The 26,564-nt window shown below is 39.4% G+C and overlaps 1 protein-coding gene across 1 annotated transcript in view; it reads left to right on the plus strand.

Moving 5' to 3' along the window:
• Positions 1–26,564, plus strand: part of CBFA2T2 (CBFA2/RUNX1 partner transcriptional co-repressor 2) — a 149,977-nt gene that overhangs the window by 100,215 nt on the left and 23,198 nt on the right. Inside the window, 4 exon segments of the mRNA XM_027624292.2 lie at positions 8,022–8,165; positions 12,425–12,666; positions 20,710–20,799; positions 25,125–25,306. Of these exon segments, the coding sequence (XP_027480093.2) occupies positions 8,022–8,165; positions 12,425–12,666; positions 20,710–20,799; positions 25,125–25,306 (658 nt within the window).

Genomic DNA, 26,564 nt, shown 5'->3' on the forward strand with positions numbered 1-26,564 from the left:
CGATTGAGCCACCTATGCGTCCCTGTATGTAGTCTTAAGAGAATAAAAATGTTACTCAGATGAACCACTTCAATGGATGCTGTAAAATAGATTTTCTAGGCATAGAAATAAACTAAGAATTAGAACTTTAATTTTTCCAGTGTTTTAATCAGCTGTTGCAGGGGTCAGTAAACTATGGCCCACTGCCCATTTTTGTAAATAAAGTTTTACTGGAACACAGCCAAGACCATTCCTTTGTGCATTGTCTATATGTGCTATAACAGTAGAGTTGAATAGTTGTGACAGAGACCATATGGTCCACAAAGCCAAAAATATTTAGTCTTGCCCTTTGCAGAAAAAGTTTGCTGATCCCTGACCTATGAGAATGTATTTGATAAATTAATTATCTTTATGTATTTATGAATGTGGAATGGAAAAATTTGTTTTTTCAATCCCTGTTGTTTGTATAAAGTAAAGCATTAATTTTATTTTAACTGAGCTATGTTTTCCAAGGTCCCTTATAAAACATTTTCCGGTAATTTCTTTGAGTCCTTATGCCTCAATTTTTGTTGAAAGATAAATTATCTGACATCATAAACAGTTATTCCTGGCTGTCTCAGCATATGAAGCCTGCACGTTATTAGAAAGTTGGATGTGTTGTTGGGCTCATGGCAGAGCTACACGGATGGGAAATGCTCATCCTTAAGCAGGTGCTATGCCCACAGTCAGTTTAGCCAGCCTTACAAGCCTACAAGTGCAACAGTAATTTTGATGTTCTTTCCTCTAACTTTAGCAGATTAGAATTGTCAATTTTGGAAATGTTTCTCATCTGACAGTAACACATTCAGAACATTTCCCTATCCTTGGCAGTGGTTGAAGAGAGACTGTGGGCAAGGAAATCTTTTTTCTGATTTTTACCTTGGTTCTGATCCCAACTTTAGGGGCACTGTTTAAACTATATCTTTTATGCCTTCGTCCTTTCGCGCTACCTGGCAAGTTCATGTAGCCTTCCCACTGAACTACTTAATGCTCTGTAAAGATGTCCTTGGCCTTCATACATGGTAATGTTTCTACTTCTTTATTTTCTTAGTACTTTGCAGACATTTCAATGTATGTGTTTCCCATAACTCAGGGCCCTGTCTTCTTTTATCTCTTCCCTAAAGCTTGGCAAATACAGTGTGGTCATTAGCATGGGATCTAGAGAGCCTCAAAATTCAGCTGCAAGTGATTACAGATAATGCCATTATTTGTCAATAGGGAATTGTTTAAATAAACTATGGTATGTCCACACAGTGGAATATCATGCATCTGTTAAAGAAAAAGCGTTGTGGAATTAAGAATTTCAGGACATACTTTGAAATTGTAAAACAAAAGAAAACAAAAAACTAAGGGGAAGTACAGCTTGTGATATGTGATAAAGATCTGTTGCCTAGTAGTCTATTGCTGTATAACAAACCACATTAAAACTTGGTGGCCTAAAACATTTTAAGTTTTTTATTTTTTGTTTTTTTTGCTTATGACTGTGAGTCATGGATTTGTTCTGCTCTTGGTTGTTTGTATTCATATGTCTGTAATCAGCTAGCTGCAGACCAGACTCACTAGGTTAGGCTCTTCATAGGTTTAGGGATCAGCTGGCCTTAGGTGTTAGAACTCATCTCTTCTCCATGTGGTCTCGTCTTGCAGCAGATGAGTCTGGATGTGCTTTCATGGCAGGGTCAGGTTTCCAAGAGAGGCTCAGAACTGGCACTCTGTCACTTCTATCACATTACATTGGTCAAGGCAAGTCAAGAGGGGCCTGCCCAGATTCAGGGGATAGGGAAATAGATCCCACTTCTGATGCAATGCAAAAGGTGTGGCTGCAGAGAGGCCATTATTGGGGACATTCAGCTTAACATCATTATACTTTCTTTGTATAACTGGGGGTAAGATAGGATTTTATATTTGTGTTGGCTCTTTGTCCACAGAGAAAGAATGGAAGGATACATAAGAAACCAATTAAAATGGTTATCTGTGAGGTGTGGTCTGTAGGGACAGGAGCAAGGAATATTTTTATATCATACTGATTTCTGAACCATATACATATATACTTATACATGCAGAAAAGACAATCATCTGTTTTTGCCTCTGCCCTCAAAGATAATTAGTCTAAACCTTCTCAATTGTTTCTTAGTTAGGAGTCTGATTTTTATTTATTTGTTTGACAGAAAGAGAGCAGAAGTAGGGGGAGCAGCATAAGGAGGAGGAGAAAGAAGCAGGCTCCTTGCTGAGCAGGGAGCCGGCTGCGGGACTCAGTCCCAGGACCCTGGGATCATGACCTGAGCTGAAGGCAGACACTTAACCACTTAACTGACTGAGCCACCCAGGCACCCCTGATTTTTTTATTTTTTTATTTTTTTTTTTAAAGAAGTAGATGTAATGACTTCCTTGGTCAACATGTTTGGAATGATCAGTAATTCTGTTCTGTGCATCTGAAAAATCTATATTCATCTCATATTTTTCAGTGATGATAATCAGGAGCACTGACCATATTTTCTTCTGCCCAAAACTCGGCCTAGATAAACATCTCAATGGCCAAGGAAAGTTAATAATTAAATTTTTTAATCTAATCCAAGTAAACATGGACGAGTGTCTACTGTCTATTGGCCATTATTATATATATTAAGGTACTCCTCACAGTAACTTTGTGTTGAAGTATTATCTTGAGGGACAGATGAGGAAGATCATTATCATACAAAATTAGTAAGTGATAAAGCATTTTTCACATCAAATTCATTTTTTACCTAAACATGCTTTCTCCTTGCAGTCCTGGGAGTTTCTCTTCTTTCCGGTTGTCTGGAAAGTCCTTTTTCGAACATAATTGCATTTTTCTTAATCTCATATTTATACCTCTTCTATTTATTGTTCCATTGTCAGCCTCAAAGTAATTTTTTAAAACTTTAAAGGCGTTTTATAAAGATTTGTTAATGCTCTCGTTTGTGGGCACTTTAGCGTATAGGATTCTTCTCAAGTAACATTTGTCTGTGATTTATGTTTATGTTCAGTATTACTTTTCTTAGAGCTACAGAAGAGTTCTACTCTTTAGTTTTATGTCTGATTCTTTAAATTCCTATGTGGGGAAAAAAAAGCATTGCTGTCACACAGAAAGCTCGTTTTTTGTTGTTGTGGTTTTAACATATAATGTGTTATTTGTTTCAAGCGTACAGGTCTGTGATTCATCAGTCTTAAACAATTCACAGCGCTCACCATAGCACATAACCCTCCCCGATGTCCATCACCGATCCCTCCCACCCCCTCCACTCCAGGAACCCTCATTTTGTTTCCTGAGATTAAGAAGTCTCTAATGGTTTGTCTCCCTCTCTGGTTTCGTCTTGTTTCATTTTTCTCTCCTTTCCCCTATGATGCTCTGTCTTGTGATAATTGTCTTTCTCTGATTGACTTGAACGCTTAGCATGTTCCATCCACATGTTGCAAATGACCAGAGAGCTGTTTATTAATGTGGTCTCTCTTTCACCGGTTTTGTGTTTTCATGACATGCATAGCATATTGCATGATGAAGTAAAATCATTATTCAGACATACTTTTCCATGTTCGCTCCTCCTCTCTAGGTCAAATTGGTTCTACAGGGTTAGGTGTTAAAGCATCAGTGATCTTGGAAATGCTTGTTCAGATTTTATTTTTTAAGTTATATATATCCAAGTCTTCAAAATAACCAAAGCACAAACTCATATGACTAAATTATCAGTTACTTTAAATCTTAAAATCTATGTGTGTGTGTTTTTTTTAAGATTTTATTTGAGGGAGAGGGAGAGAGAGCGCACAAGCAGGGGGAGCAAGAGAGGGAGAAGTAGGCTCCCTACTGAGCAGGGAGCTTGCCGCAGGGCCCCATCCAAGGACCCCAGGATCATGACCCGAGCCGAAGGCAGACGCTTAACCACTGAACCACCCAGGTGCCCCAAAATCTATGTTTAGAATCAAGTTGAACCTTTATGACAGATTAGGTTATGAATTTCTAGGACTGAAGACGTTATTTCTCTTTGATAATCCAAGTAGTGGTGTTTATGGGTTCAAAGTCCCCGTTGAGAGAAAGGAATTTCTTGTCTTTGAAGTGTGTCTAAGGTTCTCTGGAATTGAAAAGAGCTCAAGGTATGGTTCGTTCTTTCAAGGAATTTAGCTAGAATATAATAAAACATGAATATCTGTTTTCCAGCACAATTTAGAAATAAAGTCACTGTAACAGTGATGACATAAAGGCATGACACAGTCACCAAGCAGAAGGTGAAAATGCCGACTTTGTAACATACACCTTATCCACCATCTGAGCAGCTTTTGAATTTGTCAGGGTATAAACCACTTGGATGTATCTCTCACACCATGAAGTGCCTTCATGCCACCCAGCTTCCAACAAAAATACCACCTTACATTGTACTTGGTGCTTTTGCAGCGGTTAATTCTTGAATCATTCCATGTAATATTGCTGAGAGGTTAGATGGATTAACTGTTAATAGTACACCCATTGTCCATGGAAATCAAATGATAATGTAACTCGGATATGGTCACATGGCTAATTAGGTGGTAAATGCAGAACTTGACACTAGGCTTCCTATTTTCTAATCAGTTTTCTTTCCTGAGTACCTTCTTTAACCTAGCACTAGTCTAGGCATTATTTCTTACCCTTACATCTTTCCTAACAGGTCGGATTTATTATCTCTCATTTTACATTTGTTTAAAGTGACCCAGAAAGGTGAAATGATTTGATAAAAGCCATGTTGTTTGTAACAATGATAATTCACACTGAATGTCTCAAGTCTCCATAGTTATGCTTTTTCTACTAGATGATGTTATTGAAACATAAGGAATGACAGTAGTGTTGCAGGTTTGTGAGTAGTAATGTGAACAAGAGATATGAGTAGTTTTACTCCGTAAACAGGACTCTGGGGGCTGGGTTTTGCCCAGTATCTTAAGGTTACAGTTGGTATATAATTTAGTGTTCTGCAGTTGGGCTCAGGCTCCTCTCCGTTTTTCGTTCTGCCAAGTGCTGAATGTTAAAACACATCTTGTTAAGTCCTCCTCAGGCCTTTGGCGCCCTTGCTGTAAAGGCAGGTGGTCTGAAGAAAGGCTCCCTCTAGGTTGTTGCACACTATACACAACACATTATAGTGTGAGACAACTGTCAGTTCCTTCCTTCCCTTCTCCCCCACCCTCCAGAAAGCTGGGCCCCAGATGGAAGAGCTGGAAACGTGTCAACCATTCTTTGAAGGGCATTGAGAAAAATACTGTCAAGAAGAAAAAGGCAAACGCAGCAGCTCATTAGTCCACTAATCAGACAGGACGACCATCAATTTCACAAAGAAAATGTCCTGGACAGAGAGATGGGAAGAGCTGGCGGAGTGTTGCCCGCATGGCTCTCAGACAGTTGAACATTTTGTAACTTGAGGGTATTACTTCCTTGATGGACTTTATGGATTCATTATATCTCTTACCAAAATAGGCCACTGCAGACTGAAGCATAAAAATAATATTTGGTGATATTTTCCTCACTAGGACATGATTATGAATGTGTGAAGACGTGCCTTGTTGCCAGTGTCATGAATATATTGTGTCTATGGCTCTGATCTCACAGAAAGAAATCTTTGATTTAACATTCTCGCTTGAACCTTTGGTGTGTGCATTTCTTATGCTTTGAATTCACCATTATTGGAGAACAGATTCATAGTACTTAAGCGAAAAGCTTAGAGGTTACTAAAAGGAACATAGTTCAGTTTAAAGATGATTATGGTGACCCTGGCTCTGTTATTAACCAAGTATGTAACATGTTCTCTTTAATGGTGAAAAATAACTGTTAAGATATTACTCCCCGGTACCAGGTCCTATTGATACTAGCTCAAGACTTTTTTTTTTTTTTAAGTCCGATGCAGGGCTTGAACTCCCAACCCTGAGGTCAAGACCTGAGCTGAGGGAGCGCCTGGGTGGCCCAGTTGTTTGGCATCTGCCTTAGGCTCAGGTCATGATCCCAGGGTCCTGGGATCAAGCCCTGCATCAGCTCCCTGCTCAGTGGGAAGCCTGCTTCTCCCTCTCCCACTCCTTCTGTTTGTGTTCCCTCTCTCGCTGTGTCTTTCTCTGTCAAAAAATAAGTAAAAAAAAAAAAATCTTTAAAAAAAAAAAAAAAAAAAAAGACCTGAGCTGAGATCAAGAGTTGGACACTTAATTAACTGAGCCACCCAGGCGCCCCAGCCCAGACCTGTTTATAATGTCATTAAGTTTAATCTGTCAGATTTCTCTTTCTTGAATTTGTTGTCCACTGTTATCAAACAGCTACTTATGAATTCTCCCCATGGTGATGTAGCCTGTGCCTAGTTTAGATTCAGCTCTACTTTTCATCTTTTTGATATTGTATATCATAAATGATATTTACATCACTGATGTCAGCGATGTTGACTCCATCTCTTTTTTTCCTACTTACATATATAAAAATTTAGTACTTCATCATTTAATTTATATATATAACTGATGATGATTCTATTTCCATGCCATGCAATTGATGCCTGCTGGTCTAGATAGTCCCACATTAGTTTTTTCCCCCTACAAATTGGATTGATTTATAAAGAGAAGTAAAAAAAAATGCAGGGGCGCCTGGGTGGCTCAGTCGTTAAGCATCTGCCTTCGGCTCAGGTCATGATCCCGGGGTCCTGGGATCAAGCCCCACATCAGCCTGCTTCTCCCTCTCTTACTACCCCCTGCTTGTGTTCCCTCTCTCCGTGTCTCTCTCTGTCAAATAAATAAAATCTTAAAAAAAAAAAAAAAGGCGGGCGCCTGGGTGGCTCAGTTGGTTAAGCGACTGCCTTCGGCTCAGGTCATGATCCCAGAGTCCTGGGATCGAGTCCCACATCAGGCTCCCGGCTCAGCGGGGAGCCTGCTTCTCCCTCTGACCTTCTCCCCTCTCATGCTGTTTCTCTCTCTCTCTCTCTCTCTCTCAAATAAATAAATAAAATCTTTGGGAAAAAAAACTAAAAAAAATTAAAAAAAGTGCAGTTCAGATGAGTTTGTAACCTGGTTTCTTCCTTCCTCGGCCACTACTTCAATGTTAACTTTGAGGTCATGTTACCCCTTGACCTTACTGTATTGTTTTAGTTTCCTTTGATTGCCATAACAAAGTTCCTGCAAATTGGGTCGCTTAAGACAACAATAATCTCACTGTTCAGGAGGCCAGAAGTCCAAAATCAAGTAGGGTTGATTCCTCCTTGGGACCTTTGAGGGAAGGATCTAGTCCATACCTGTTCCCGAGCTTCTGGTGGTTGCTGATAGTCCTTGGCATTTCTTTGCTTATAGATGCATCACTCCAGTCTCTGCCGTTGTTGTCCCATTGCATTCTCATGTACAACCACATCTTCTTTGTATAGTCTTCCTTCGGTGTATGTCTCTTTCCAACTTTTCTTGTGAGCGTGGATAGCTGAAACTGCAGATAGTACCAAACCCTGTGTGTGTGTGTGTGTGTGTGTGTGTGTGTGTGTGTGTGTGATACATGATAATATATTTTTTCCTATACATACCTGTAAGAAAACTTATAAAATAGGCATAGTAAGAGATTAACAACAATAAGTAATAATAGAAGTTACAACAATATACTGTAATAAAAATTATGTGAATTTTGTTTCTCCCTCCCTCTATCACAGTGTCTTATTATACCATATTTACCCTTCTTTTTGTGATGATGTGAGATAATAAAATGCCTATGTGATGAGGTGAAAGACATAGTCATTATGGCCTAGTGTTAGGCTACTGTTGACCTTTAGACTATACATCAGAAGGAGACTCATCTGTTTCTAGACCATGGTTTCCATGACCGCAGGTAACTGGAACTGTGGAAAGTGAAACTTGGCTAAGAGGGAATTACAGTAGATATCTTTTGGGGGCTACCATTCAGCCTATTAAAATAAGCATCTTCTTTACTTCTCAGTCTCTAGGAAAATATGTTTATATTTGAAATTATTGTCTTGATTTTTATTATAGAAGACTCTGACCTGCATTACTTTTATTCTCTATAGTTGGTCCTGAGAAAAGAGTGCCAGCAATGCCTGGATCTCCTGTGGAAGTGAAGATACAGTCAAGATCCTCACCTCCCACCATGCCACCCCTTCCACCAATAAACCCCGGAGGGCCCAGGCCAGTGTCATTTACTCCTACAGCATGTGAGATCTCTTGATTTACTTGGGTTTGTGGTTCAGACTGACATTTAGATCTAAGTGACTGATTTTAAGCCTTCTGCATAAACTGTTCAACATTTTCAAAATAACTAAGATATTTTATGTATACACACACACGTATGTACATATACATATATACACACACATATGGTTATTTCTTTTCTTTTATAAATTGCTTTTGCCCTCTGAGAATAGTACTTAGCTAATTTAGGCATATGGAAATTTAGTGGTCTAAATATTTTGTTTTCATACTGTAGCTGGTAAGTAGCTATTTTAATTTCTTGGCTCTAAAATGAATTAAAATTTTTATATTGAGGGTGCCTGTGTGGCTCAGTTGGTTAAGTGTCTGACTCTTGATTTCCACTTAGGTCTTGATCTTGAGGTGTTGAGTTCAGGCCCCATGTTGGGCTCCATGCTGGATGTGGAGCCTACTTGAAAAAAACCAAAACAAATTATTATATTGATTTATAGGAGTCAAAGTAAATTTCATGTAATTACCAAACCACTTCTAAAAGTATGCTAGGGCTATCATGGTAAGCCTTTTTTTTTCTTTTAAAGAGAGGGGAAAGGAGGGAAGGAATAGAGCGAGAGAGAAAGAATCTTAAGCGGGGTCCATGCCTAGCACTGGGCTTGATCTCACAACCGTGAGATCGTGACCTTTGCCGAAATCAAGAGTCGGAGGCTTAACCGACTGAGCCACCGTGGCGCCCTGGTAAGGCTCTTTACAAAAGTGCAAGAGTATTGTGTTAAGTTTGCTAGGGCTGCCACAACAAAATACCAGACTGGATGGCTTAAACAACAGAAATTTATTTTTTTCACAGTTCTGGAGGAAAGAAGTCCAAGATAAAGGTGTCAGGAGGTTTGGTTTCTCCTGAGGCCTCTCTCCTTGGCTTGCAGATAGCTACCCTTCCTGCTGTGTCCTCCCATGGCCTTGCCTCTGAACGTGTATACCAGCTGTTCTTTCCTTTTATAAGGACAGTAGTCATATTGGATTAGGGACTACCCACATGACCTCATTTAACCTTTCCTCTATCTCCAAATATAATCAAATTCTGAAGTACTGGGGATTAGAACTAGAACATCGGAATTTGTGGGGGACATAATTTGGTCCATAAGAATTATATTAGCCAATAAATATATAATAGATTTTCAACCTTACTAGCCATCAAGGAAATGCAAACTAAAACCCAGTGTAATACCATATACATCTGAAAGAATGTTCAAAATTGAAAAGAATACCAAGTTTTGGTGAGCCTGTGTGCAGTTACCTGAACACTCCATGCATTGTTTGAGTATGAGAAAATTGTTTGGTAGTATTTACCAAAGTTGAATTTTCAGAAACCCTTTAACTCCGCAGTCAGTCCTACATATGTGTATACTTAAACAAACAAATAAAAAGTTAGAGGAAAACCCAATGTGAAATCTAAACATACATACATACATGTCTAGATTTTAATCTGAGTTTTTCTGCGTTTCCATGCCCATGATACCTCCAGTGCATGTTGACTCTCTTACAGATATTTTGCCTCATAAAGCAGAAGACACTTGCTATTTGTGGAGTGCCCGTAATTTGTCAGCACTGAGCTAGGTGCTATATGACATTTTCTTTTTTTAAATGTTGTTACATAAGTTTACACAACTGTCTTCGCTCAAACATTACGGGTTTTGCTTTTATTATCTTAAAAGACAAGAGAAGAATCTAAGAAGTACAGCTTTAGCAGAAGGTTTAATTATTATATTTCCAATACATTTGAAATTGGGTGGCAACTGCAACAGTCTGAGCCAGAGTGGATGAAATTAAGTTTTATATCCTTTTAAAAATTCCGTTTCTATCTTAAAGTCATACATCCTTATATAGGTACTATCTTGAAATGAACAGATTTAAACAACTAGGCTATCATTCACATTTCAAGATACAGGAAGTAGGAATATGTATATGTAAACTCAGCCCTTTTTACCTCCATAGTTGACTACTTGGTGGTAGATATGTTTTATTTTGGAAAATGTGCTCATACACTTGAACGAAAGAGACTGAAAAAGCCTGTCTTATTGTCGGAGTGGCTAAAAAAGCACAGTAATATATTATTTTTATGGGTTTCTTCCAAGGGGGCAGTTCTTCAATGGCAATTGACCTTTCTGTGAACACAAAGAAATAGCAGATCATTGCAACTAATTTTCTGGATTGCTGAGGTTGTTGAGTGTTAAGCTTTACTTTCCAGTAGTTCTAGTGATCTTTTTTAATGGAAGATACAAAAAAAAAAAAAAAAAATTAACCCTCGCTTTCTCAGCCTGTTAGTCTTTCATGTAGTAAATCATTCAGCAGCTTTTTCCTCAACACACTTTGCTAGCTAATGAGCAAAACCTATATATATATATTATATATATGGTATACACAGTTTACAAAACTCTGCTAATTATAGTATATACAGAGGTATAACATAGTGTTCATCAAGAAGTGCACAGTCTATTAAGACAGTGCAAATACAGAAAGAACTAAGTAACATAGTGGAAGCATTTATAGGCAGCACAGAGAAGAGTTATTAAATCTACCAGGGTTTACCTTAATGTGCTGTAACAGAATCTATTAAAGGAATGTTTTCTTTTTTTCCCCTTTGATTCTATTTATTTATGTGAGAGAGAGAGTGAGAGAGAGCGAGCACGAGCAGGGGGGGAGGGGGAGAGGGAGAAGCAGGCTCCCTACTGAATAAGGAGCCTGATGGAGGGCTCTAATCCCAAGACCCTGGGATTATGACTGGAGCCGAAGGCACTTGCTTAACCAACTGAACCACCCAGGTGCCCAAGAATATTAATTAATACCGGTGATATCTGAATGTATATAGGTTGAGGAAAAGTTTGCCAGATCAAATTTCAATCAGGGCCAGTCAAGAAGTAGGAACAGTAGGACTGACCAAACTATATCTGGCTTGGAGGAAGAAGAAGGGAAGTGAAAGATTTTTCATGATTAAGGACTTGGCGTTGAGCCCAATATAAGTAAATGTCAGTTTTCTAAGTTAAGTAAAGATTAAATAATTTGGCTTAAGTCTTGACTTAAATTGTTTCTGTTTTTAGACATATATTTTAATTTTACCTTCCTAGACTTTCAAGTCTGTGTATGATTAAGTGAAAAATCTACTGACACTTGGGCACCAGGTAATTTTATTTCGCTGTTCAGTGAAGGAGATTTTTACTTAATACCTCTGAGAACTTAGCTTTAGGGTGGTGTTCCAAATTAAAACTTAGCAACAAATGACTAAGAACAATGGGAAAGTAGGAAAACTGCAATTAATCACATGTAGTATAATTTGTGCAGAAACAGAAAATTGATATGTTCTGTGTAGTATCTAGAAAATGCTTTACTGAATGACCAAGAATTTGGCAGCATTAATATAGCACTGTCGGGGCACGGAGAAACTGACTGATGGGCGTGAATATCCTCAATGGTCCATGAGGTATATATCTTATTGCAGGAATAGGTCATTAAATCTATAGCCTAGAAAAAACATTTTTCAAAAAAAAATAAAAAAGAAAGAAAAACCATTTTTCACTTAAAGAGATCTCTGGTTTCTGGTTGTCTGTTCGCATGCTCCATTTTAACTCACTCCTTAACTTCTTTGGAGCCCTAAGATTAGGAAGGAACATAAAAGATGTGTGCAAGTGTCCAGTCAATGGAAATATGTGTTCTTTTATTTATTTGCTTTTAAAGATTTTATTTATTTGAGAGAGAGAGAGAGATATATAGGGAGAGCAGGAACACAAGCAGGGGGAGTGGGAGAGGGAGATGCAGACTCCCCGCCAAGCAGGGAGCCTGATGCGGCACTTGGTCCCATGACCCTAGCTTTATGACCTGAGCCGAAGGCAGACGCTTAACAACTGAGCCACCCAGGCGTCCCGGAAATGGGTGTTCTACCAGACTCATGTCATGTAGTACCTGTTGCGAGAAATCTTAATACTACCTACCCCTGCCCACAGGAACTGTAGTTAGATACCCGTTCTCTGTATTCTTAAAACAGTCCATACTCTACTGTTTTAACACGTCTTTGTTATTTGGTTACCAGGTTTTACCTGGTAGTCTGTCTCATTATGCAGTAGTCTCACTGACAGCAGAAAAAATTTCTTGTATACTCTTAATATGTGCGTTACAAAATTCAAATGAATAAACGATGGTTAATGCAAACACGAAGAAATTAACAAAGACCCACGTGTTTTGCACTTAAAGAGTCTTTCCTTTTGGCTTTCTTTTATAGTAAGCAATGGTATCAACCATTCTCCTCCTACCCTGAATGGTGCCCCATCACCACCACAGAGATTCAGCAATGGTCCTGCCTCTTCCACATCATCTGCACTAACAAATCAACAGTTACCAGCCACTTGTGGTGCTCGGCAGCTCAGCAAATTGAAACGCTTCCTTACCACTCTGCAACAGTTTGGCAATGACATCTCACCTGAGATTGGGGAGAAGGTGCGGACTCTTGTTCTAGCACTGGTGGTAAGTACAGCGTCACTGTCCACAGCTACTTAAGTGTGTGGCTCAGAACCAAAGCCAGCAAACCTGTAGCAACATGGCAAAATCTACAGACAATATAGTTATATAACTTGTATAAAAGTGTAGAATTGTGGGTTTCAGCTATGGATAACAATGTTTATTAAAGAAACAAATCTAGAATGTTTACCTTATTGTTTCTTAGGGTATTGATTTAATTCCAATAAGCAGCTTTGAATTTGTCTAAAGACTGAGTTTCAGCAGGCCACTGAGGTTCAACCAAGTTAATGCAAGGTTTTGTAATATAGTATATTCAGTGTCCAGTGCATTGTTTCCAAACCTGAGAGAAAAGAAAAGCAGGGAGTTTAATTTTCAAAATAATAATTTGTGAAATTATAAATCTCATAGTCTAAATAGTATCAAAGGGATTACATTCTTCAGCTCCTCATGTGAATGGAGTTTCTTTTAGAATTTTCAATGCACATCTAATTTTTCTTTCTATAGTGAGTGTGGTAATGATTTTCTGACATAGACATCTGGGTGGGGTTTGACTCTCATGTATATAAGGAAAGTACTGAGAGTTCACTATGTTTGTAAATTGAATTCTTCAAGATAACACCTCTTGAAAAAGCACCCGATGGTCGTGCATGTTGGCTTTTACCTATGATAAATGTAAATCACAGTACTAAACCTTAATGTTGTAGTTCTCAAAGTGTAATCAGGGACTCCTGGGATTTCCCCAAAGCCGTCCAGGAGGTCAAAATTATTTTCTCCGCGCCCCACCCCCTTAAAAGATTTATTTATTTTAGAGAGAGAGCAATCGAGCCTGGTTGGGAGGGTCAGAGGGAAAGGGAGAAAGAATCTGAAGCAGACTATGTGCTGAGTGCAAAACCCAGTGCAGGGCTCCATCTCACAACCTTGAGATCATGACCTGAGCTGAAACCAATAGTCAGATGCTAAACCAACTGCGCCACCGAAAATACTCCATTGTAGGCATATACCATATTTTGCTTGTCCATTCATCTGTTGTTGCCTCCCTGGGATGCTTCTACCTTTTTGGTTAGGGAAGGTTTTGCATCCATATGGGAAACTGTTTATCAGCCAATTTCATAGATTCCAGCCAGTGGCCCAACCTTGTAAGCACCCTTTTCTTAGGATATCGGTTTTAAACCTACTGTATTAACTCTTTTTCTGTATAGGCACCATTGCAAATAATGTTGCTGTAAGCATTCTTATACATGGTATGCATATGCTAGCATTGCACTGAACAATGGAATTGTGATTTCATAAGGTATGCATATATACCAATTTAGTATGTAAGGCCATTGGTTTTTCTATGTGTTATACTAATTTATACTCTCATATATTGACTGGCATTTTTATTAAGATTAGTGTCCCAGTCTGTTGGGGCTGTTGGAATACCAAACATAGGGTGATTTATAAACATGGGGTCATTTATCTTACAGTTTTGGAGGCTGGTAAGTGGTGCCAGTAGATTTTGTATTCAGTGAGATCCCACTTCCTGACTCTTAGATGGCTGTCTTCTAACTGTGTCTTCACAGGGCCGAAGGGGCAAGGGAGATCTGGATTTTATTTATTTATTTGACAGAGAAAGAGAGCACAAGCAGGGGGAGTGGGAGAAGGAAAAGCAGGCTTCCTGCAGAGCAGGGAGCCCGACGCTCGGCTCAATCCCAGGACCCTGGGATCATGACCTGAGCCGAAGGCAGCCGCTTAACTGACTGAGTCACCCAGGTGCCCCTCAAGGTCTCTTTTATAAAGGCACTAATGGCATTCCTAAGAGCTCTGCCCTCATGACCTAATCATCTCCCAAAGGCTCCACCTCTAAATGCAAACACATTGGAGATTAGGCTTCAATATACAGATTTTGAGGCGTCACAAACATTCAGTCTAGAACAATTGGTATTGAACGTATAAATTTGGAGAAGATGCAGAAAAAGAAATACTTTTTAAATTTAACACCCATTCATTATTTTAAAAAACACTTAAGAAAACAATCATTGCAGGAACTTCCTTAATCTGATTATAGTTATTTTTTTTTTTTTTTAAGATTTTATATATTCATTTGAGACACAGAGATAGAGAGCATGAGCAGGGGAAGAGGCAAAGGGAGAGGGAGAAGCAGGCTCCGCGCTGAGCCAGGAGCCTGATGTGGGGCTCAATCCTAGGACCCTGGGATCATGACCTGAGCTGAAGGCAGACGCTTAACCATCTGAGCCACCCAGGCGCCCCCGATAGTTATTTTCTAACAAAAAATCTATAGCAGGGCTCATACTGGTGAAACTTTGAAAGCTTCCCTCTGATAGCAGGAATCAGATAAGAAAGTCCCTTCCAAAAAATAAAAAATAAAAAATAAAAAAGAATGTCTCTTCTGTCTTCTATTCAATGTGATCCTGAATATTCTAACCCAGCAAATAAGACATAAAGGTTGGTGAGAGATTAATAAAACTGTCATTATTCATAGATCAAATGGTTATCTTATGTGTGTGGCTTTTGAAGTTAAAAAATTTTTTTTAATATTTTGTGTGGCTTTGCTGCCATCTTGTTGAACACTTTGTTTAACTTGGAGGAGAATGAACATCTTTAGATTGTTTATTTCCCTATTCAAGAAAGTCGAATTTCAGGAGCACCTGAGTGGCTCAGTCAGTTAAGCATCTGCCTTCAACTCAGGTCATGATCCCAGGGTGCTGGGATCGAACTCTGAGTCCCGTACCCTGCTCAGCAGGGAGTCTGCTTCTCCCTCCTCCTGTGACCTTCCCCCATGCTCTCACACACAAACTCGCTTGCTCTCAAATGAATAAATGAAAAATCTTTAAAAAAAAGTCTTATTTCCTGTTTATAAAGGTTAAGATTTAGGCAGGCATATATAAATGGAACACTTGTTCCATGTGGAGGAGACTTTGTTAGCCAAGTACGAAAAGACTACACAGTTAGGTACCTGGAGTATAGTTCACTTGTGTGAATTTCATGTTTGTGGTATGTAAGAAGTAAAGTGCTGATAGTCCCTAACTGTACCAGGAGGCACTCATGCTCAATTTCTAATTCAGGATAAAGGGGAATGTTCCATATTCCACCTAGATAGGGCAGTTTGGCAAATTTCAGTTTGGCAGTTCTTTTGGCTAACCATTTTCTCACCTTGAAACTCTTCTTAAGAAAATAATCATTGTACACAAAGATCATTGGTTGAACATTATTTATAATGACAAAAAAATTGAAACCAGCTAAATGTTTGTAAAATCCTATGTAAATTGCAATACATCAGTTCAATTGGATATGACATAGTCATTAAATATCAAGGTTGGTGCTGAAGCACAATACGAAGGTAAACTTCTTCCTATTCCTCCTGACAAATAGAGCATGAAATCTTGGACATTATATAGAAAACAAAAATAAAGAAGACTTAGAAAGATGGCAGATATGCTAGTGACCTTGTGACCCAAGGAAGTACATAACAGTGAGTTCCTTAAGTTCTTTGTTTTCATCATATATCCAGGACTGTGGTCTGCAGAAGCTAGTAACCTGGAAACACTTAGGAGCACTAACTACAATAATAACGAAAACCCTTTTTCCTGCAAGGACCACGAAAGAAGCAACCGAGCAAGGTTGAAAACTTTCAGACAATAAGCACACTATAGCAGCCAAAACCTTAGGAAGAACTGCAGTAATGGGTAGCCTTCCCTTTCCCATCAGAGGCCCAGTGGGAAACCCAAACTCTCACCCCTTTCCAGCAATAATGTGTCCCTCTTCTCCTCTCCCAATCAACAGAGGTTGAGTGGGGACTTGGGATTATACTCTAGAAAGGATTCTCCTTTTTCCAATGGTGCAAGTGTCAGACTTCCAAAACAGAAGTCAAAGATAAGAGCCAGAGTCTTATAACATAGAACCCAAAATATCCAGGATACAATAGAAAATAACTTATCATATGAAGAACCAGGACCATCTCAACTGGAATGAAAAAAAACAACCAACCAACAGACTTGAACTAACTGACACAGATGTTGGCACAGCATCATAAAATGCTTCAGTGAGCAGTTATAAACAAATGAAAAAATAACAGGCTCTGCAAAAAATAAAAATAAAAATAGAAGATAGAAAAACTAAGTGGAAATTTTAGAACAAAAATATAAATTAAAAACAGCAATGGACTCAGCAGTGAAATGGAGAGGAAAAACAACAAAAAAATGACCTATTCTGTACAATAGAGTGAAAATGACTTGTAAAAAATGAACTAAACCTCAGGGACCTAAAAGAATAAAACAGAAGATCTGAGTCACAGAACAGAAGAAAGTATGGGGCTGAAATAATGACTGAATTTGCTCAAATGTGACTAAATCTACAGATTCAAAAAAGTAACGCAGACCTCAAACAAGGTCCCCCAAAAAAGACAAAAAAATCTTGAAAGCAGCAAGAGAGAAACATCTAACTTATAAAGGAAAAATTCTAGTGACAATGGCCTTTTTCAAATGCTGAAAGAAAAGAACTGTCAACCCAGAATCTGACATGTATCAGAAATGTACTTCTGGAGCAATCAAAATATTCTCTCAGATGAAGCAAAACTAAGAGAAACTGTCTCTAAGCAGACCTCCTCTGAAAGAATGGCTAAAAGAAGTTCCTGAAGCAGAAAGAAAATGATAAAAGAAGGAATCTTGAGATATCACAGTAGATGAACGAAAAATGGAAAGAGCAAAAATAAAAGTCGATACAATAGACTTTCCTTCTTGAGTTTTCTAAACTATGGTGGTTGAAGCAAAAATTATAACATTGTCTGATATGGTTGTCTATATATTTATATAAAGGAAATATGTAAGACAATTCTAAACCAGAGAGCATAAAGACAGATAAGGTTTATACACTGTATCTTTTTAAAATTTGAGAGGGAGCTAGTGACAGAGCACAAGCAGGAGCAGGGGGAGCAGCAGAGGGAGAGGGAGAAGCAGGCTCCCCAATGAGCAGGGAGCCCCATGTGTGGCTCAGTCCCAGGACTCCGAGCCAAAGGCAGATGTTTAACCAATTGAGCCACCTAGGCCCCGTCTACACTTCTGTATCTTGACTGTAGTGGTGATTACATGGAATACACACGTGCACTAAAGTGACACAGAACTATATACACATTTCACCAACGTTCTTCCCTCATGATACTACATTGCAAGTATAGAAAATGTAACCAGTGGGGGAACCTGTCTGTATTGCCTTTATAACTTCTATGATCATATTTATCTCAAAATTTTAAAAGAAATGTTAATCGATGGCCTATCTATACCCATTGTCTTCTAAGACCACTGTAGGTGTTGCCCTTGTGATCCAGAGACCAGATCCCCTGATGTTTTATATTCTCTCTGTCAGAAGCATCTTTCCCAAAGCTGCATATTCACTTCTTAGGGTGGACACTTTTGTAAAGCCTTCCTTGTCCCTCTAAGTCTGATTCAAGCATGTCTTCTCTGTGTGCCAGTTGTCTCCTGCTCACGTATGTCTTGATCATACTGTGATGAATAGCTTGCTTGTTTTCCTGCTACACTGTGAGTTCTTATAAAAAAACCACCATGCTCTTATTAATTATCTGAAGGAGAGGGAAAGATAATGGAACAGTGGCTTATCATCCCTCTCAGATAGAGGATTGCCTTGCATCTACAGTATATATAGTCCTGTGTCAAGTTTCTGTGGCCTACGTCACTGTTTCTCTGGCCACACAACTCATTCTTTCCCTTCTTTGTCCATCCACAAGAAAATTTAAAAATCATTCATACAGTTTTTTTCATGTATTTACTCTATTCGTGTTTACTTTTTGAGCCTGATTGCATTCATTGCAGTAGAGAAAGAACGTTCTTTTTATTCCCGATTAGCCGTACCTTTGGTTGCATTGTACAAATGTCATGTACTTAAAACAGAGAATCAGTTAAATCTTAAAAGAATCTTGGTGTTGGGTGAGGACCTGGGTGGCTCAGTCTGTTAAGCATCTGACCCTTGGTTTCAGCTCAGGTCATGATTTCATGGTTGTGAGTTTGAGCCCGCATGGTGCTCTGTACTCAATCAGGAGTCTGCTTCCCCTCTCCCTCTTTGCCCCCCCCCCCCCCCCCCCCCCCCCCCCAGTTCATGCACTCTTTCTCTCTCTTTCTCTCTCTCTCTCTCTCATAAGTCTTTTAAAAAATAAATCATCTCAGGGCACCTGGGTGGCTCAGATGGTTGGGCGTCTGCCTCGGCTCAGGTCATGATCCCAGGGTCCTGGAATCAAGGCTCTGCATCATGCTCCTCATTCAGTAGGGAGCTCCTTATTCCCTCTCCCTCTGCCTGCCACTCCTGCTTGTACTCTCTGTCAAATCAATTAAAAAAACCTTAAAAAAAAAGTATATAAATGTGTGTGTGATTTCCACAAATGACTTACAGAAAACCATACTATTCTTTTTCTGGTTTTTCATTTAGCAGTATGTTATAGACACATTTCCTTATTAATGCATACAAATCTGTCCCCCCTCCCTTAATATTCTGATGTATGACTACCATAATTTTTTTAAGATTTATTCATTTGAGAGAGAGAGAGAGAGAGAGACGAGAAGGGGCAGAGGGAGAGAGAGTCTTAGGCCAACTCCATGTTGAGTCGAACACAGGATTTGATCCCGTGACTCCGACATCACGACCTGAGCCAAAACCAAGAGTCTGATGCTTAACAGACTGTACCACCCAGGCACCCCTGTACCATAAGTTTTAAATGCAGATTCCTGGTAGTCAACCTACATGCTTTCTATTTCTTATTGTTAAGAAGCAATATTGTACTGGGCACCTGGGTGGCTCAGTCGTTAAGCGTCTGCCTTCAGCTCAGGTCATGATCCCAGGGTTCTGGGATCGAGTCCCACATCGGGCTCCCTGCTCGGCAGGAAGCCTACTTCTCCCTCTCCACTCCCCCTGCTTGTGTTCCTGCTCTCGCTATCTCTCTCTCTGTCAAATAAATAAATAAATAAATAATCTTAAAAAAAAAAAAAAAAAAGAAGCAATATTGTACTGATAAATAATTTGTAGAGTACTTGTTAACATCCTTGAACTCCTGATGATTTTGTAAAAATAAATCCCTAGAAGTGGTAGTTGTGCAAGAATTCAGATTAATGCTCAGTTTTGTTTTGTTTTTAACTCGTTATTACACTGTGTTTTAAGGAATTGAAATAAAAATATTTTGTGAACTTTGAAGAAAATAATTTTATTTGTACATTCCCCTTAGCAGAGGAACTGACAATCTATTTAAAGCTAGACTTTTGTTGGAGCTCCTGGATTGTTTAGTTGGTTAAGCGTCTGACTCTTGATGTCTGGTTAAGTCTTGATCTCAGGGTTGTGAGTTCAAGCAAGTGCCTCGCTGCGCTTCACACTGGGCATGGACCCTATTTGAAAAAAAAAAAAAAAACCACAAACAAAAACCTACAGTGTTGGAAAAATACAGGGGAAGTGCTAGTAACCTTATTGGAAATTAAAACCTTCCCAATATGAGTTTGTCTGTTTCCAGGTACTGTAATATGCAAGCCGACCATTTGAAGGTAGAAGGCACCTATTGTTCTGCTTTGTTTGTTTGTTTCTTTTTTTTGTTTTTTAACTTCTATTTAGAGGATTTAGGAAACTGATACTAGTAGGAGGGCAGAACCAATGAGGAATAAGTTGATATCCTAGACTCATTCAGGATTGTTCCATAAGGGAACATTGTAGGGTTAGTTTTCTGTACCTGAGGTGACTTTCCCTGAACTCCTCAATACAAAGGACCTGAGTGCCTCTCTTACCAAATAGCGAGGAAGGGAATAACCTATTCTGCCCCCCAGGCTGCCACTGAGTACAGAGGAGAATTTAGATTTGGAGTACAAGAGAAAAGAAAATTAATGAGGCCAAATTTCTTTCATAAGGGAAACAATTTGGTTAATCTTTGAGAGGGATCTGAGTCTATAGTAGTGTTCTTAGAATTATCCTTTTCCTTGATTTTATGTGATTTAGCAGAATTAGATTTATATTAAGGGGACAGTATCCAGTTTTAGATGTTGAGGATGTCATTTATCTTTTCAGAACTCAACAGTAACAATTGAAGAATTCCATTGCAAGCTCCAAGAAGCTACAAACTTTCCTCTTCGTCCTTTTGTGATTCCATTCCTCAAGGTAAATTTTATGAGATAATTACTGAATGTAATTTATCTTCAGCATTTCCTCAAGATCTGCTGCTGATCCCTGTTCTGTGATCTTGGGGTGGCTTGCCATATTTTTATATCTTACTTTATTTGGGTCTGCTAGAGAAATGTGAGTGGTGTGCAGATAAGCCTTACTTATACTTGGTGGCATAAGAATTGCAAAAGCCTTGAGTTGTGGTCCATATGCAGATACTCTGGTAACACACAGGAGCAGGTGGGGGTAGCAAATGAGTGGGCTGGAGGTGAGTGTGGGGATGGTGTGGAGACTAGGCTCTTAGCAGAGGAAGTAATTGGGCACTAAATCTTTCATGTGTGGCCAGGGGGTGAAGTGTCTGTGTTTTTCCCACTTATCCTAAGGACAGAAGATCATGTGGGAAGGCAGTGTTGCTGTTTCCCTAACCCCAGGTAGTCTAGCTTCTGATCATGTCCTCTGGAATTCATGTTCCCTAGAACATAACTTTTGGAGACATTGTTCAGAATTGTTATAACTACCTGAGAAATCAGGCAGGATTAACTTTATATCTAATATTCCTTCTTAAAAAATTTATTTGAAAATAATTTCAGGGGCGCCTTGTGGCTCAGCAGTCAGTTGGGCAACTGCCTTATGCTCAGATCATGATCCTGGAGTCCCATCATCCAGTCCTGCATCAGGCTCCCTGCTGAGCAGGGAGTCTGCTTCTCCCTCTGAACCTTCCCTCTCTCATGCTCTCTTTCTCTCTCTCTCAAATAAAATCTTAAAATAATTTCAGACTCATAGAAAAGTTGCAAAATGGTACAGTAAAATTCCTGTATACCATATCTTCATTCACATTCTCCAAATGTTAGTATTTCATCACATCTGTATTACTATTCTCTTTGTCTTCTATTTATCTTTTCTTCAGAAATATTTGAGGGGTGCCTGGCTGGCTCAGTCAGTAGAGCGTGTGACTCTTGATCTCAGGGTTATGAGTTCAAGCCCCATGTTGGGTGTAGAGATTACTTAAAAAAATCTATCTATATCTATTTATTTATTAATGGTTATTTGAGAGAGAGAGTGACAGAGACCTTGAGCAGGGGGTAGTGCAGAGGGAGAGGGAGAAGCAGACTCCCCACTGAGTAGGGAGCCCGATGTAGGGCTTGATCCCAGGATCCTGAGATCATGACACCAACTAAGCCACCCAGGCGCCCTCCAGGTCAGGATTATTAATATGAATGTGTGAACGGAAGTAAAATTGGCTTCTATAGAGAGGGCAAGGGAAGTCAATTTAACCTCTGCTGGACATAATTTTATGCATGTTTATAGATACCAATTATTTTGCATTGCTATCAATTATTTTTAATTAGCAAAGATATAAATTAGCTAAAACGCAATGAAAGACAAGAGTCAAATACCAGTGTGCTCTAGACCAGGCATAGTTTGGAAACCTGTGTCCCAAATCCAGCTCACTACATGGTTTTAAACAGCTCTGGAGAGGAGAATTGTTTTTAAACTCTATGCCCAACTTGGGGCTTAAACTCACCATCCTGGGCACCTGGGTGGCTTAGTTGGTTAAGCGACTGCTTTCGGCTCAGGTCATGATCCTGGAGTCCCGGGATCGAGTCCCGCATCGGGCTCCTTGCTCGGCAGGGAGTGTGCTTCTCCCTCTGACCCTCTTCCCTCTCGTGCTTTCTATCTCTCATTCTCTCTCTCTCAAATAAATAAATAAAATCTTAAAAAAAAAAAAATCTCACCATCCTGAGATCAAGATGAAATGCTCTACTGACTGAGCCAGCCAGGTGCCCTAAGAAGAATAGTTTTTATAGATGAACATTTGTAATCAATTTGTGATAGGGAACACAACTCTGAGCCCCAACTAAGGTAAATGTTATCTTCAATCCAACCCCCCCAACAAAATGAATTCCATTCTTTCTATTAGCAGTAGACTAATATTACAAAAAATTATTTTCTGTTATGTTGTTTGACTTTTGTCATACAGTGTTGTAGAAATTTCTTTTCTCTCTTGTATGTGAGTTACCCATATAATATCTTCAGTTCTGCTTCTTGACTCACAAAGCCTAAAATATCTGACCAAATAATTATGCCCCTTTTACCTGCTTTTATCTTGACTTCCTAAAAAAAATACAGTAGCATAGGGGCACCTGGCTGGTTCAGTTGGTGGAGCATGCAGCTCTTGATCTCGAGGTTGTGAATTTGAGCCTCATTTTGAGTGTAGAGATTACTTAAAACACACACACACACACACACACACACACACACACACACACACACGCGTATATATATATAGCATCAAAAAGATGGGTCATGTTACGGAAGTATTGATACCAGTTTCTTAAATCTTTTAAAATTAGAGTAGGGGTACCTTGGTGGCTCAGTCAGCTGAGCGACCAACTGTTGATTTCAGCTGAGGTCTTGGTCTTGGGGTCCTGGAATCAGGCCCCATGTCAGTCTCCCTACTCAGCAGGGAGTCTGCTTCTTTCCCTCTTCCTCTGTCTCTTCCCCTGCTCGCATGCGTGTGCACTCTCTCTGAAAAATCTCAAAAAAAAAAAAAAAATTAAAATTAGAGTACAGCAAAGAGGAAAATGTGTAGGTGTCAGGTACCCAGGCTGTGTGTGGCTCTGTTCTGATAGGATTGAAACCTCGCCTCTCAGAGCGGTCTGTAGCGCCTTTTTCAGGCTTGAAACAGCTGTGCTGGTTCTATCTTCGTCTCTTTGCTGTATGTCAGAGCCAATAGACAATTATTTCCCCTAAGACTCTGGAACCAAGAAAGATTTGTGAAATTTTTTTAATAGAAAATAATTAAGGGGCGCCTGGGTGGCTCAGTTGTTAAGCATCTGCCTTCGGCTCAGGTATGATCCCAGGGTCCTGGGATCGAGCCCCACATCAGGCTCCCTGCTTAGCAGGGAGCCTGCTTCTCCCTCTCCCACTCCCCCTTCTTGTGTTCCCTCTCTCGCTGTCTCTCTCTCTCTCTCTCTCTCTGTCAAATAAATAAATAAATTTTTTTTTAAAAAGGAAGTTAACATTTTTAAAAATTCCATCAAAGGGCACATGTCACAGATGTAAAAATCTGATGTATTTTTTTAATTAAGTTTTTTTTAATAGTTGCTACAAGTTTGAGGTTATAGAACAGACTTAAAAAGTGTTTTATATTGTCAAATTCCCTATTCTTAACTCTGTTATTTTGAAAACAGCATGAGGTGGGTTGTTATGGCATTTTGTTGGCTAACATTTGGATTTTGTCAATTTATATCTGCTTTAACACAGTCACTAATTATGGTGCCTCCTAAATTAACCCTTGGTAAAGGAATGACTACTTGCATGTGTTAAAATTCTCTTGTATTTGTTCATCTGTTTCCCTTGAGATAAAGAGTTCTGTTATGGGCTCAGTCTGAATTGTTTCTTAAATTTGGGGAGAATAATATAATTATTTTCTTTTAATAAAGGGAATATAGGAAACATACATTTTACATATGAAGGAGTTACGAGTGAAGTTTATAAATGTATAGGGTTTTTTATATGATTTGTCCCCATTAAAGATTTTCTAAGTTTGAGAGGAAAATACAATCAGTATATAGTTAATTACCCTTTTACAATATAAGGAAACATATCCAGCTAGGGTGCCACAGTAAGAAAAAGATTTTGCCCATGGGTCACCTGTGCATCCTCAGAGCCTAGTCTCATGCTTCCAGAATTCCAAGACAGCTGTCCTAGAGAACATGAAAGGAAGGTTGAGCAGTACTACCAGTGATCGGTTGGAATTTGAAAGAGCGAAACCAAGACTTACTGATAATGATAGAGGAAAGAGTGAATTTCTCCTACCCCTTTTTAGACAGGGCTAATTCTCTAATTGACCTTTTCAAAAATACATGTTAAAAAAAATTTCATTTTTTTAAATTTTAAGTTTGCTCCACCCAACGTAGATCTTGAACTCTTGATCCTCAGATCAAGAGTTGCATGCTGTACCAACTGATTCAAGCCCAATGCCCCCAAAATGTATAAAATTTTAATTTATTATGTTAAACAAACCTTCATTGAGCTTTGACTCTGTACTAGGCCACAAAGGTAAATAAAGCACAGTGTTCCCCATTAGGGGATTTACACCTTGTGGGGGCAAAAGTCAAGTTAACCAGTAGTTCAAGGTCTGTATTATAGATGTCACTTTACTCACAGAGAGGCATATAAAAATCAGGCTGACAAGGAAAGAAGGGCTTTTGTCTTGTGTCATCTTCTTTGTTAAAGCCTGTTCAGGTGCTGAGTCCTGTTGTGTGGGGCCCAACACTTGGAAAACTGCCTTCCAGCCCCTGCCTCTTCTTTTCAAGGCCAATCTGCCCCTGCTGCAGCGAGAACTGCTGCACTGCGCTCGAGCTGCCAAGCAGACCCCATCCCAGTACCTGGCTCAGCACGAACACCTTCTGCTCAGCACAAGTATTGCATCGCCTGCTGATTCTTCTGAACTGCTCATGGAAGTGCATGGAAACGGAAAGAGGCCCAGTCCAGAAAGGTGAGTAGAGAAGTGATTTGTTGTCCTTGCTTTTCTAGAATTATTCTGAGCTTCCCCTTTGCTTGTGAAAGAAAGAGAATTTGATTACTGTGATTATATATAGGTATGGACTCAGAATTTCCAAGGTTAGTTTTGCTTTTTCCCAACATCTGACAGCAGAATGTTTCTCAAATCTATACGTATAGTTCCCAGACACAAGTATTTTTCAAAAACTCTTCAGATGACTCTCTATGCCCCTGCTGAGAGACTCCACTCTAGGGCATTCTGTGGGTCCACTGTTCCAGAACCATAGGAAATACAGTCTGGGGGCGCCTGGGTGGCTCAGTCAGTTGAACGTCTGATTTAGGCTCAGGTCATTATCTCAGGGTCCTGGGATCGAGCCCCGCATGGGGCTTCTTACTCGGTGGTTAGCCTGCTTCTCCCTTTCCCTCTGCCCCTGCTCTGCCTGCTTGTGCTCTCTCTCTTGCTGTCTTTCTCTGTCAAATGAATAAATAAAATCTTGGGGCTCCTCAGTGGCTCAGTCATTGAGCGTCTGCCTTTGGCTCAGGTCATGATCCCAGGGTCCTGGGATCGAGCCGCACATCGAGCTCCCTGCTCCACGGGAAGCCTGCTTCTCCCTCTCCCACTCTCCCTCCTTGTGTTCCCTTTCTCCCTGTGTGTCTCTCTGTCAAATAAATAAATAAAATTAAAAAAAAAAAAAAAAAGAATAAAAGTGTCTTTAAAAAAAAAAGTCCAAGGCATTTTTTCTGATGTGTGAAATCTAATAATAAAGTATAACAATAATTGATGCTTGTTAATGAATCACCTTTATTTTGATGATTGAAATTGTATCAGTTTCTTCTGGAAATTCCATGGGGTGCCTGGGTGGCTCAGATGGTTAAGCATCTGCCTTTGGCTCGGGTCATAATCCCAGAGTCCTGGGATTATGACCTCCCTGCTCAGCGGGGTGCCTGCTTCTACCTCTCCCTCTCCTTCCAACTCCTTCTCTCTCTCACTGTCTCAAATAAATAAAATAAAATAAAATTTCTTCTGGAAATTCCAGTATGAGTTGAAAGTGTAATTCAAGGAAGCAATATTTTAACACAGTGGAAAATGTGTGAAAATTGAAGCAAAATGACTGGAAGCAGTACCAATTCACAAGTGTATTAATTATGTGAGCGTTTTTTCCTCGCATGTGAAGAATTGTTTTTTTGCATAAACGGACCTCCAGAGCAGCACATTTGACCTCGAAACATTGCTGAACATAGTTGAGCCCATA

The sequence above is a fragment of the Zalophus californianus genome, chromosome 8 (assembly GCF_009762305.2).
Source record: "Zalophus californianus isolate mZalCal1 chromosome 8, mZalCal1.pri.v2, whole genome shotgun sequence".
In the NCBI taxonomy this organism is placed as follows: Eukaryota; Metazoa; Chordata; class Mammalia; order Carnivora; family Otariidae; genus Zalophus; species Zalophus californianus.